The sequence below is a fragment of the Capricornis sumatraensis genome, chromosome X (assembly GCF_032405125.1).
Source record: "Capricornis sumatraensis isolate serow.1 chromosome X, serow.2, whole genome shotgun sequence".
In the NCBI taxonomy this organism is placed as follows: Eukaryota; Metazoa; Chordata; class Mammalia; order Artiodactyla; family Bovidae; genus Capricornis; species Capricornis sumatraensis.
Genome location: NC_091092.1, coordinates 10,942,582 through 10,957,116, shown reverse-complemented (window position 1 = coordinate 10,957,116; position 14,535 = coordinate 10,942,582). Strand labels below are relative to the sequence as shown.

At 38.6% G+C, this 14,535-nt stretch overlaps 1 protein-coding gene across 1 annotated transcript in view; it reads left to right on the top strand.

Moving 5' to 3' along the window:
- IL1RAPL2 (interleukin 1 receptor accessory protein like 2) overlaps positions 1 to 14,535 on the top strand; it is a 575,701-nt gene that overhangs the window by 515,905 nt on the left and 45,261 nt on the right. The window contains exon 6 of the mRNA XM_068962509.1: positions 10,396 to 10,525. Within this exon, the coding sequence (XP_068818610.1) occupies positions 10,396 to 10,525 (130 nt within the window). The remainder of the gene's footprint in view (positions 1 to 10,395; positions 10,526 to 14,535) is intronic.

Genomic DNA, 14,535 nt, shown 5'->3' with positions numbered 1-14,535 from the left:
CCAGCTTTTATGTGAGATTTATTTGTTAATCTTTTTTTAATTTAAATTTATTTATTTTATTTTAAACATTTTATTTATTTTTGTTTTAATTTTTATTTTTACTTTATTTTGCTTTACAATACTGTATTGGTTTTGCCATACATCTACATGAATCTGCCACGGGTGTACACCTGTTCCCAATCCTGAATCCCCCTCCCTCCTCCCTCCCCGCACCATCCCTCTGGGTCATCCCAGTGCACCAGCCCCAAGCATCCAGTATCCTGCATCAAACCTGGACTGGCGATTCATTTCATATATGATAATATACATGTTTCAATGCCATTCTCCCAAATCATCCCACCCTCGCCCTCTCCCACAGAGTCCAAAAGACTGTTCTATACATCTGTGTCTCTTTTGCTGTCTCGCATACAGGGTTATCGTTACCATCTTTCTAAATTCCATATATATGTGTTAGTATACTGTATTGGCGTTTTTCTTTCTGGCTTACTTCACTCTGTATAATAGGCTCCAGTTTCATCCACCTCATTAGAACTGATTCTAATGTATTGTTTTTAATGCTGAGTAATACTCCATTGTGTATATGTACCACAGCTTTCTGATCCATTCATCTGCTGATGGACATCTAGGTTGCTTCCATGTCCTGGCTACTAGAAACAGTGCTGTGATGAACACCTGGGGTACACGTGTCTCTTTCAATTCTGGTTTCCTTGGTGTGTATGCCCAGCAGTGGGATTGCTGGGTCATAAGGCAGTCCTATTTCCAGTTTTTTAAGGAATCTCCACACTGTTCTCCATAGTGGCTGTACTAGTTTGCATTCCCAGCAACAGTGTAAGAGGGTTCCCTTTCTCCACACCCTCTCCAGCATTTATTGCTTGTAGACTTTTGGATTGCAGCCATTCTGACTGGTGTGAAATGGTACCTCATTGTGGTCTTAATTTGCATTTCTCTGATAATCAGTGATGCTGAGCATCTTTTCTTCTGTTTGTTAGCCATCTGTATGTCTTCTTTGGAGAAATCTCTGTTTAGTTCTTTGGCCAATATTTTGATTGGGCTGTTTATTTTTCTGGAATTGAGCTGCAGGAGCTGCTTGTATATTTTTGAGATTAATTCTTTGTCAGTTGCTTTGTTTGCTATTATATTTTCCCATTCTGAAGGCTGTCTTTTCATCTTGCTTATAGTTTCCTTCATTGTGCAAAAGCTTTTAGGTTTAATTAGGTCCTATTTGCTTATTTTTCTTTTTATTTCTATTACTCTGGGATGTGGGTCATAGAGGATCCTGCTGTGATTTATGTCAGAGAGTGTTTTGTCTATGTTTTCCTCTAGCAGTTTTATAGTTTCTGGTCTTAGGTTTAGATCTTTAATCCATTTTGAGTTTATTTTTCTGTATGGTGTTAGAAAGTGTTCTAGTTTCATTCTTTTACAGGTGGTTGACCAGTTTTCCCAGCACCACTTGTTAAAGAGATTGTCTTTTCTCCATTGTATATTCTTGCCTCCTTTGTCAATGATAAGGTGTCCATAGGTGCATGGATTTATCTCTGGGCTTTCTATTTTGTTCCATTGATCTATATTTCTGTCTTTGTGCCAGTACCATACTGTCTCAATGACTGTGGCTTTGTAGTAGAGCCTGAAGTCAGGCAGGTTGATTCCTCCAGTTCCATTCTTCTTTCTCAAGATTGCTTTGGCTATTCAGGGTTTTTTGTATTTCCATACAAATTGTGAAGTTATTTGTTCTAGCTCTGGGAAAGCACCAGTGTTCTAGGGACAGAGGCATTAGGGTGCCATTCTTACACTCTCTTTCCCTGCTAAAGCTGAAAGGCACTATTTTTTTTTTCCTTTTCTCAGTGGGTGCCATCTTTGCACTTTCCCTCTGCCTGCTACAGAATACCAGTGTCTCCCAGAGGGGAGCTTTCACGTATGTCTGGTACCCCAGTTTTTACATCTGATACCTTGCTTTTGGAAGCTGCTTCCAGTGGATACCTCTATATCACTTGGCTCGGGGGGTCAGTGGGGCTTACACTTGAATATCCCAAAGGGCTGTAACCAATAGAGAAAGAGCTCTTAAACAGCTACCACTCTCAGGGCACAAGAAGACACAACAGACCCAGGAGTTCAATTTTTCCATGAAAGAGGCCTGTTAGTTTATCATCATGGCTGCAGTCTGAGGAGCAGTCTTCTAATTAAACACACCTTTTTAGAAAAGGCAGAGGAACCAGAGATCAAATTGCCAACATCCGCTGGATCATGGAAAAAGCAAGAGAGTTCCAGAAAACCATCTATTTCTGGTTTATTGACTATGCCAAAGCCTTTGACTGTGTGGATCACAATAAACTGTGGAAGATTCTGAGAGAGATAGGAATACCAGACCACCTGACCTGCCTCTTGAGAAATCTGTACGCAGGTCAGGAAGCAACAGTTAGAACTGGACATGGAACAACAGACTGGTTCCAAATAGGAAAAGGAGTATGTCAAGGCTGTATATTGTCACCCTGCTTATTTAACTTCTATGCAGAGTACATCATGAGAAACGCTGGACTGGAGGAAGCACAAGCTGGAATCAAGATTGCCGAGAGAAATATCAATAACCTCAGATATGCAGATGACACCACCCTTATGGCAGAAAGTGAAGAGGAACTAAGCAGCCTCTTGATGAAAGTGAAAGAGGAGAGCGAAAAAGTTGGCTTAAAGCTCAACATTCAGAAAACGAAGATATGGCATCTAGTCCCATCACTTCATGGGAAATAGATGGAGAAACAGTGGAAACAGTGTCAGACTTTACGTTTTTGGGCTCCAAAATCACTGCAGATGGTGATTGCAGCCATGAAATTAAAAGATGCTTACTCCTTGGAAGAAAAGTTATGACCAACCTAGATAGCATATTCAAAAGCAGAGATATACTTTGCCAACTAAGGTCCGTCTAGTCAAGGCTATGGTTTTTCCAGTGGTCATGTATGGATGTGAGAGTTGGACTGTGAAGAAGGCTGAGCACTGAAGAATTGATGCTTTTGAACTGTGGTGTTGGAAAAGAGTCTTGAGAGTCCCTTGGACTGCAAGGAGATCCACTCAGTCCATTCTGAAGGAGATCAACCCTGGGATTTCTTTGGAAGGAATGTTGCTAAAGCTGAAACTCCAGTTGTTTGGCCGGCTCATGCGAAGAGTTGACTCATTGGAAAAGACTCTGATGCTGGGAGGGATTAGGGGCAGAAGGAGAAGGGGACGACTGAGGATGAGCTGGCTGGATGGCATCACTGACTCGATGGACTTGAGTCTGAGTGAACTCCGGGAGTTGGTGATGGACAGGGAGGCCTGGCGTGCTGCGATTCATGGGGTCACAAAGAGTCGGACACGACTGAGTGACTGAACTGAACTGAACTGAAAGGCTGACTACAAACCTTTCCAGAGATCTCAGAGGACTGGCACTGTCTTTGCCCTCTCCTTCTTTCATATCCCAGAGCACCAGTATCTTTCAGAGGGGAATTCTTTCTTGTAACTGGTTTCCCAGAGTTTGTATCTGCTGCTTTGGTTTTTGCAGCTGTTACCAGGAAATGCCCCTTGATCATCCAATTCTGGGAGTTAGAGAACTTGCGACCCTGAATCCCATGGGACTGTAATAATTGAATAGAGGATTATCGACAGACTACCACCCCCAGAGCATTGCACAGACAACAGACTGGAACTCATCCCATCTTTCAGTGAAAGAGGCATACTTGCTATGCCTGGGGCTTCAGCTTCAGGTTTGGCTCACACCTAAAGGCTCTGGAGGTATTCCCAGGGAATGCAGGCTAGGGAACATCATCTATGTGCTCTCCCTCTGTCTCAGTCCAGCTCACTCGTGTCTCCCAGTAAGGAGCTTATAGATTCATCTGGAACCCCAGGTTTCCCCAGCAGACACCACCAGATTGCCTGACTCTGGTGGCTAGTGGGAATTACACTTGTAGGTCCACAGGACTGTTATATACCCATACTTTAAAAGCTGCTACTTGAGAGTCTGAGTTCCAAATAGCCTGAATCTAAGTGCTAACAATGGTATTCCCCCTTGGGACACTGACAAGACTTGGCATATCCAAAATCACTAGGAGCTATTAAAAATGATGAAGATGAAAGAGGAGAGTGAAAAACATGGCTTAAAACTCAACATTCAAAAAACTAAGATCATGGCATCTGGTCCCAACACTTCATGGCAAATAGATGGGGAAACAATGAAAAGTGTGACAGACTTTATTTTCTTGGTCTCCAAAATCACTACAGACAGTGACTGCAGCCATGAAATTAAAAGACACTTGCTCCTTGGAAGAAAAGCTATGACAAACCTAGATAGCATATTAATAAATCAGAGACATCACTTTGCCAACAAAGGCTAAAGCTATGGCTTGACATAGTCAAAGCTATGGTTTTTCCAGCAGTCATGTACTGATGCGGGAGTTGAACCATAAAGAAGGCTGAGTGTTGAAGAATTGATGCTTTCAAACTGTGATGTTGGAGAAGACTCTTGAGAGTCCCTTGGACTGCAAGGAGATCAAACCAATCAATCCTAAAGGAAATCAACCCTGAATATTCATTGGAAGGACTGATGCTGAAGCTCCAATACTTTGGCCACCTGATGTGAAGAGCCAACTCATTGGAAAAGACCCTGATGTGGGGAAAGATTGAAGGCAGGAGAAGGGGATGACAGAGGATGAGATAGTTGGATGGCATCACTGACTCAGTGGACATGAGTTTAAGCAAAGGCCGGTAGTTGGTGAAGGACACTGAAGCCTGGCATGATGCAGTCCAAGGGGTGGCAGAGTTGGCTATGATTGAGCGACTGAGTGACTTAACAACTAAAAATATAATAGACTGCTTGGACAAGTGAAAGGTTTGAGAGACGAATAAAAACTAGGGCAAGAAGAACAACAAGGTTCATTCCTACATGAGGCCACCACTTCAAGACTGGAAGCAGTGGTTGTTCTATCTAATGCATAGAAATCAACACAAAGGGTGAAGGAGAATAAAGAAACAGAAGAATATGTTTCAAGCAAAATAACAAAAGAAAATCTCAGAAAAAAAAACCTTAATAAAATGGAGATAAGTAATTTACCTGATAAAGAATTCAAAGTAATGGTCATAAAAATACTCACCAAATTTGGGAGAAGAATTGATAAGTACAAGATGAGAACTTTAACAAAGAGATACAGAATGTAAGGAAGTACCAAACAGAAGTCACAGAGCTGAAGAATACAGTAACTGAAGTGAAAAATACACTAGAGGAGTTCAATAGCAGATTAAAGCAAAGAAAGGATAAGTGACCCTGAATACAAGGCAATAGAGTCATCCAATCAAAGCAGCAAATGGAAAAAGAATTGAGAAAAAAAGTGAAGATAAGTTTAAGACATTTATGTGATAACATCAAACAGGCTAACATTTTGCATCATAGGGAGTCCCAGAAGAATGAGAGAAAAGGCAACACAAATTATTTGAATAAATAATGACTAAAAACTTCCCTAACGGGAAAACTAACCCTGATATGAGTATTTGAGTACAAGTCTTTATATAGACATAGGCTTTCATATGGAGTGGTTGGATCACATACAGATGTTCAAATTGCTAAGAAGCTATAGATTAGTTTTAACTACCTAGAATTTTATATAAATAGAATCACAAAACATGTACCCTTTTGTTTGACCTCTTTAACTTAGTATAATTGTTTTGAAATTTTGAAACTCATTTGTTGTGCTATTGATCAGTAGTTCATCCTTGATAAATATTTTTTGTATGGATGTACCAGAGTATCCTTTCATCTATTCTTTCAAACATTTGGACTGTTTCCAGCTTTTGGCTATCACAAATAAAGCTGTTATGAACATCCATCTCTAAGTCTTTGTATGAACATATGTTTTGTTAACTAGTCTAGACTTAAACTGATAGAGAAATTGCCAGTAATACAGACTGAACCTAAAAGGGAGATATGTCTAAAGCCATTACCTTGTGAATAGCACAAAACATTGAGAAAGAGTTATTTTTATGTTGATGGTCTTCAACCTACTCTAAAATCCTCTCTAGATATAAATATGAGTTGATCATCTCTACTAGTAAGGAATGATTTTGAAAACATCTGGAGGCAAAACAATACAGTAGCAAACGGAAATGGTAGATAGGAGTTTGCATATGCACATAAGCCAAATTTTAGAAAAGCCTGGAGAGACTCTGTTTCAGGTAATTTGCTCAATCAACGCTGAGATCCCTCCCAGGCCTTTTGAGAGAAGAGGTGCCTACAACCTGGCACATATTGATTCTCACTATCTGGCACAAGAGCTGATCATTTTGGGACTCTCCTCAGAGTATTGTGTAGGATAATTGGCCTGTTTTCCTCTTTTGGCTGTTAACAGAGGCTTCAGGATATTTGCTCAGCATTTGAAGAATCTAGGCTGCTGAAACATGTCTCTTGCATTTATTTAACAAAAACCTGTCTGATGGGAGAGTAAAAATATTTCCAGGAGAAATCGCTGCAATAGTCAGTACCCATTAAGTAGTATCAAGGAAAAGGCAGATACTGTCATTTTTGATAGGTCACTTCAAGGAGGCACCTTTTTGCACATTGCTATAATTTTTTTTTTCTATTAAAATCAAACCAGGCCTGAGTACCCACATGCTGTGCTGTGTGCTGTATTTAGTCACTCAGTCATGTCCAACTCTTTGCAAGTCCATGGACTGTAGCCTGCCAGACTCCTCAGTCCATGGGGATTCTCCAGGCCAGAATACTGGAGTGGGTTGTCATGCCCTCCTCCAGGGGATCTTCCCAACCCAGGGATTGAACCCAGGTCTCCCACATTGCAGGCAGACTCTTTACTGTCTGAGCCACCAGGGAAGCTGAAGAATACTAGAGTGGGTAACTTGTCCCTTCAGGGGATCTTCCCACCCAGGATTCGAACTGGGGTCTCCTGCATTGCAGGGGGATACTCACAAAAAAAAGGTATTTTATTTGATATATTCTTTCGACATAGCCCAAAGGAATGACAACTAGAGTTTACTTGTATAAATGTATATTCTGGTAGTTTTAGCAACTAGGATCCTTATAATAATGCTTAACAGTCTCTGGATCTTTTGCTATCTACTGTGACATTCTGTAATACCTTCAATTTCATGGAAATGAAGAACAATAAATCATAAAAAAGACCCTATGTTCAGATTTAGAGAAGAAAGGGCCTGCTTGGATGAGTCACACCTACTCTAGAATCCAGGAAATATTTATAGACTATTGATAAGAAAAGAGTATTCCCCCTTACAACTCATAAATAAGAGGACAAGAGATTGACAGGGTCAAATATTAATAAACACTTATCTATCTAATTTGACACATAGGATTATGTCTCAAACTGTACTTGTTGAAAGACCAAGCCTTGGAAGGAAAACACAACCATAATAAATTTGGATGGGACTTTCAAATTCACCAAGTATTTTTATAGAGATGATCTTATCTGAGCCTCCAAAGTATTATTACCACTCTTACTACATATATGAGAAATCAGTTTGTAAAAAGTTTGGTAATCTACCCAGGGCCATATAGTCTACTATTTAATGATAGATCCAAACAAGGATTCAAATCTCTTAGCTATACAAAGTGAAGTGAAGTCACTCAGTCGTGTCCGACTCTTTGCGACCTCATGGACTATAGCCTACCAGGCTCCTCTGTCCATAGGATTTTCCAGGCAATAGTCCTGGAGTAGATTGCCATTTCCTTCTCCAGGGGATCTTCCCAACCCAGGGATCGAACCAGGGTCTCCCGCATTGTAGACAGACGCTTTACTGTCTGAGCCACCAGGGAAGTCAGCTATACAAAGCTGTCTTCTATTTTTCACTCAAGCTTGTATCACAAAACGCATGTTCAAAGAAACAATTAATAATAATCTTGTTTCAGATTTGTGTTAGACATATATTAATATAAAAGAATGTTGATATAAAAGCTTTTGACAATAATTGAATGATCCCAAAGGTCCATGACATGTCATTTTGCTGAGAGAGAAGTTTGCATTATAAAAATCGAAAGAGACACATGTACCCCAATGTTCATCGCAGCACTGTTTCTAATAGCCAGGACATGGAAGCAACCTAGATGTCCATCAGCAGATGAATGGATAAGAAAGCTGTGGTACATATACACAATGGAGTATTACTCAGCCATTAAAAAGAATACATTTGAATCAGTTCTAATGAGGTGGATGAAACTGGAGCCTATTATACAGAGTGAAGTAAGCCAGAAAGAAAAACACCAATACGGTATGCTGCTGCTGCTGCTAAGTCGCTTCAGCCGTGTCCAACTTTGTGCGACCCCAGAAACAGCAGCCCACCAGGTTCTGCCATCCCTGGGATTCTCCAGGCAAGAACACTGGAGTGGGTTGCCATTTCCTTCTCCATTGCGTGAAAGTGAAAGGTGAAAGTGAAGTCGCTCAGTCGCGACCCCATGGACTGCAGCCCCCCAGGCTCCTCCGTCCATGGGATTTTCCAGGCAAGATTACTGGAGTGGGGTGCCATTGCCTTCTCCCCCAATGCAGTATTCTAATGCATATATATGGAATTTAGAAAGAAAATAATGATAACCCTGTATGCGAGACAGCAAAAGAGACACAGATGTATAGAACAGTCTTTTGGACTCTGTGCGAGAGGGTGAGGGCGGGATGATATGGGAGAATGGCATTGAAACATGTAAAATATCATATGTGAATAAAAAAAAAAAACATTTTTCCCTATCATTAAAACTTCTTTGAATAAAAGATGGTAACTGACCTATGTGTCATAGCCAAATTTCCCTATTAGAAATATAATCTCACCACGTGTAGTCACTTACTGCCCTGTGTAATCCTAAATCATTTTTAAAATAAACCTTAAGAATTTGAATTTCTTTAGAATTATTGATGAAAAATTTATTCAGTATTCCTAAAAAAATAAAATAAAAAGACCAATATTTGGTAACAGTTACTTACTATGGTTAAGCCCAGCCTATCACCCAGCATCCATATATCTATGAGGTTTTCTCAATTTCCTCTTTGTCACAGTGTAGACACTAACTCCAATTAAAACTGTTTCTTGGTGTAAATGGTCCTCAAAGCAAGCCATCTGCTAGTCATGATTAAATAGAAAGGTTTTCAGAAAGTAATGGTTCTTGGAACATGGAAGTTTGGGATCAATTTAAGAATAGAAAGGAGAAATTGTCCGTAGCTCAGAGTGATTGTGGGAACAACTTTACCATGTACTCTTCAAGAAAAAATATTCTTGAAATTGCTTCATCTAATGTTCCAACCAGGGCAAAAATTGCATGCTATAGAGAAAGTGATATATTATGATTTATGAGTTGGGGGATTCCTTTGTCAGGAATGTCAAGATGGTGCTCTCTATACCATTCTTTCCTTACTTATCTACTTTGTAAGAAGAAAATAGAATCAAAAGACTGTTCTATAATGGCATTGAAACATGTATAATATCATATATGAAATGAGTCGCCAGTCCAGGTTCGATACATGATACTGGATGCTTGGGGCTGGTGCACTGGGACGACCCAGAGGGATGGTACGGGGAGGGAGGAGGGAGGGGGGTTCAGGATGGGGAACACGTATATACCTGTGGCAGATTCATGTTGATGTATGGCAAAACCGATACAATATTGTAAAGTAATTAACCTCCAATTAAAATAAATTTATATTAAAAAATAGAATCAATGCCAGCATAAAATAATTGCTTATACAGTTGATGATACATTTATAATTAAAACATTTTCAGCTATAATCAAAGATGCGTAGTAAAAAGCTACAGTATTGCCTAGAATTATTTAAGTACTATAGGTGACACAAAGAGATTGAAGATATGGTTAGGCTGAGTTTTTGCTCCATTAACTTTCTATAGATATTTTTGTAATTATAAAATTCTTCTTTGATATGTAGTATCCAATTTTTCTTAGAATATGCAATAATCAGAACTAACAAAATTGCCCTATTTAGTCTTAGTAATAGTGGATAGTCTATGTTTCTCAATCAAAAATTAACTTATACTTTGATTAATGTTAACTTCAAAGGCAAGTCCAACTAAGCAGTTATTAATATTCTCAAACAAGGAAAATAGAAAAGGATTCTATTTGACTTTTTCATGTTAGTTCATAAAAGGGAAGCAGTAAAAATCAGCAGTTCTAAAAACTTGGTAATTTTCTTTACTTTCACATTTTTGATAATATATTGACTTTAAAATTTCCCAGAAGCCCTTGTAACCATTTAAAAATTTTCTCATTTACAGTGAGTGCTAAGATGATTGGAAGAAGAGTTGAAAATGGGTCACTTCTGAGTTTTCCTTTGGATGGCTGTTAAATGGTCCTTTTCTGTCTCCCAGTGATAAGCAGAGCCATTTGCTAATGTTTTCTCTCTCTGCCATTCTCAGGTAAGCCTCTGAACATCCCTTGCAAAGCATTCTTTGGATTCAGTGGAGAGTCCGGACCAATGATCTACTGGATGAAAGGGGAGAAGTTTATCGAGGAACTTGCAGGTCACATTAGAGAAGGTGAAATAAGGTACAGAACTTGAATTGCTTACTTTTCCATGCTGTTTTTTAGTTAAGCAATGGAACATCCTAGAAGAGCTTCTGCCTAGAATTTTAATTGCAACTCCGAATCATTCCATTTTCTAAAAGCTGATCTAGTGAAGAGAGTGAGGTTGCCTGCCTTAAGAAATGCAAATGTATAAACTTCCAATATAAGGAAGTTTTCTCAGGTTCTAAGAATATGCTATGGGTTATAATGATTCCCTCAAAGCTGCCTAAGCAAATTCCTTTATGGTTTCAAAGCTTAGGCCACTGTTTCTCCAGTCCCAGCAAAGATCCAAACTTTATAGGTGACTTCAGACCACAGGGAAAATACTCATTTATTCCCTGGGAACAGACAACTTTCATATGTCATAGGTGCAAAGCTGTGGTGGCAGTAATAAGCTAGTACTCGTCAAAATAACTGTTGACTCTTGTTGAATAGTGTTTAATTTTTCCCAGTACCCACTGCTCATCCTGAAAGTGACTTTCAGGTAAACACATCCCTCAACCTCTTTTCACTCTCCTCTTACACAGATAACTCCCTGGTATATTGGCATCTATTCTACTGGTTTTTTAATCCTATGTATATGATCACATTTTGTATAATTTGTAAGAGGTAATTTTTTCTACCACATTCAGTCTGTGGGGTTACCCTTTGATTTCAGAGATGGTGACATATAATATACTTTTCTCACTTCAATAGGAATTGGGACTCCACCCCTATTAAGAATCATGAAATGGAAAGTAAATCAGTATTTTAGTGCAGCTAATGTTAAAATGTGTTTTTTTTTCACTTTGCTTGTTGAATACATAGCAATGTAAAACAAAAAATATGCATTATATTATATACTATCACTTATATTATTAATTTATAATAACTGCCATGACAGTTTCTCTTCATGTGTCTACACAATAACCTCTCTAGGAATTCATAACTCTGAGGGTCTGTTAATCCCCTGAGAATCTATGCAAAAATATTATCTATATGAGCATATTTCTAGGGGAAAAAAAGTACACAAAAATGTACCTGACACTATTAGTCACCAAGGAAAAGTGAATCAAAACCATATGATAAGACTTCATACTCACTAGGATGGTTATAATCAAAATGTCAGATTACAACAAGTGCTGGCAAAGATGCCAAGAGATTGGAACCCTCGTACACTGCTGGTGGGAATGTAAAATGGTGCACGGTCTGAAATTCCTCAAATGATTAAACAAACAGTTATCAACAATTCTCATTCTAGATATAACTAAGAGAAATAAAAACATATATCCACAAAAAAACTTGTATATAAAGTGAGTAGCCATTCCCTTTTCCGGGGAATCTTCCCAACCCAGGGATCGAACCCAGGTCTCCTGCGTTGCAGCCAGATTCTTTACCATTTGAGCCACCAGGGAAGCCCATATAAATAGTCACAGTAGCATTATTCGTAATAGACAATAGGTGGAAATCGCCTAAATGACCATTAACTGATGCATAGATAAATAAACTTTGGTATACTCACAGAGTGGAGTATCATTGCACATATAAAGGAATGAAAGAAGTAGTTATACACACGACAACATGGATGAAACTTGAAAACATTCTCAATGAAAGTAGTTAGTGACAGAAGACCACATATTATATGATTTCCTTTATATGAAATATCTAGACTAGGCCAATCTATAGAGATCAAAATACATCAGTGTTTGCTTAGGCCTGGGGGTATAGAGTAATAAGGGTAAAAACTAAAGTGTATGGGTGGGTTTTGGTGTGATGGATACCATATTGTAACCTAAAATGCAATTTTAAAGTGTATAATTCAGTGACATTTAATACATTCACAATGTTCATGCCTGGAAAAATTCCATGGACAGAGGAACCTGGAAGGCTGCAGTCCATCAGATTGCAAAGAGTCAGACACTAACAACTGAGCACAAAACTGTGCAAACACCACCATGCTATTGTTCCAGAAATTTTTCATCACCCCAAGAGGAATCTCTATACAATTTGAGTCTTCTCCAACACCACAGTTCAAAAGCATCGATTCTTCAGTGCTCAGGTTTCTTTATAGTCCAACTCTCACATCCATACATGACCACTAGAAAAACCATAGCCTTGACTAGATGGACCTTTGTGGACAAAGTAATGTCTTTGCTTTTATGCTGCCTAGGTTGGTCATAACTTTCCTTCTAAGGAGCATGAGTCTTTTAATTTCATGGCTGCAATCACCATCTGCAGTGATTTTGGAGCCCAGAAAAATAAAGTCAACCACTGTTTCCACTGTTTCCCTACCTATTTCCCATGAAGTGATCGAACCAGATGCCATGATCTTAGTTTTCTGAATGTTGAGCTTTAAGCCAACTTTTTCACTCTCCTCTTTCACTTGCATCAAGAGGCTCTTTAGTTCTTCTTAACTTTCTGCCATAAAGGTAGTATCATCTGCATATCTGAGGTTATTGATATTTCTCCTGGCAATCTTGATTCCAGCTTGTGCTTCCTCCAGCCCAGCGTTTCTCATGATGTACTCTGCATAGAAGTTAAATAAGCAGGGTGACAATATACAGCCTTGATGTAATCCTTTTCCTATTTGGAACCAGTCTGTTGTTTCATGTCCAGTTCTAACTGTTGCTTCCTGACCTGCATACATTTAATCTTTAAGGTTCCTAATAAGTAATACTTTATTAGACAATTTCAACTTAAGGTTTATAAAATTAATGCAAATGAATTTATTTTAAATTATTCCAGAAGAATACATGTTTAAAATTATTCTTATATATTTGCTTATAGAAGACTTCAATGGTCACTCTTCATTTTTTAGAGAAAGAAATTGGTCCTCAAAGAGCCAGTAGTAGGTAGAATGGTACAAAGTAGCAAATTTTCCACTACCAAAAAGCACAGAGCTATGTTTCATGATCAAGGGTAGTAGTTATATGAGCCTAAGATAATTATTTCCTGTCTCCCATACATGACTAGTTGGACTTTAAAAAAAAAAAAAAAACAGATTTACTGGCACATAATTGACATACAATAAATACACAGTTTAGAGTATACAATCTGTAAGGACTGATTGATAAATGTATCTACCTATGAAACCATCACCATGATCAAGATATTGAACGTATAAATTACCCACAAGTTTCCTGGTACCCCTTGTTAATGCCCCTCTTCTTTCAAAACACTCATCTTTCTGTCACTATCAGTTTGCATTTTATAGTCTTATATAAACAGAATCATGTTGTATATATTCTTTTTTTCTTAAAAATTACTGTTTTGAGATTTATCTGTCTTGTTACATGTATCAGTAGTTCACTATTTTTATTGCTCAGTAGTATTTTGTTATATGGATGTAAACAGTTTGGTTATTCATTCACTTGTTGATGGACATTTGGGTTGTTTTCAGTTTGAGGTCTATTACAGATAAAGCTGCTCTGGACATACATGTTTGCATCTTTGTTTGCATATATATTTCCTTTATTCTTGGATAAATATCTAGACATATAATTGATGACTTAGATAGTCGGTATACATTTAACTGTATTAATTCTTTGTAAGCTTTTTTTTTGGAAAAACTTTTTTTAGAATAATTTTAGATTTACAGAAAAATTATAAAGATAGTGTCCTCTTCTCTCTGGGTGCTATAAATTTCACAGACTGAGTGGATTAAACATTTATTTATCATAGTTCTAGAGACTTTGAAGTCCAAAATCAAGCCACCAGCACATTCAGTGGCTGATGAGGGCCCAATTCTTGGTTGATAGTTGGCCTTTTCCCTACTGTATTCTCACTGGCCCTCGCATGGCAAAAGAGGCCAGAGAGCTCTCTGGAGTATCTTTTATAAGGGCTGCTGCTGCTGCTGCTAAGTCGCTTCAGTCGTGTCTGACTCTGTGCGATCCCATAGACGGCAGCCCGCCAGGCTCCCCCATCCCTGGGATTCTCCAGGCAAGAACACTGGAGTGGGTTGCCATTTCCTTCTTCAATGCATGAAAGTGAAAAGTCAAAGTGAAGTCGCTCAG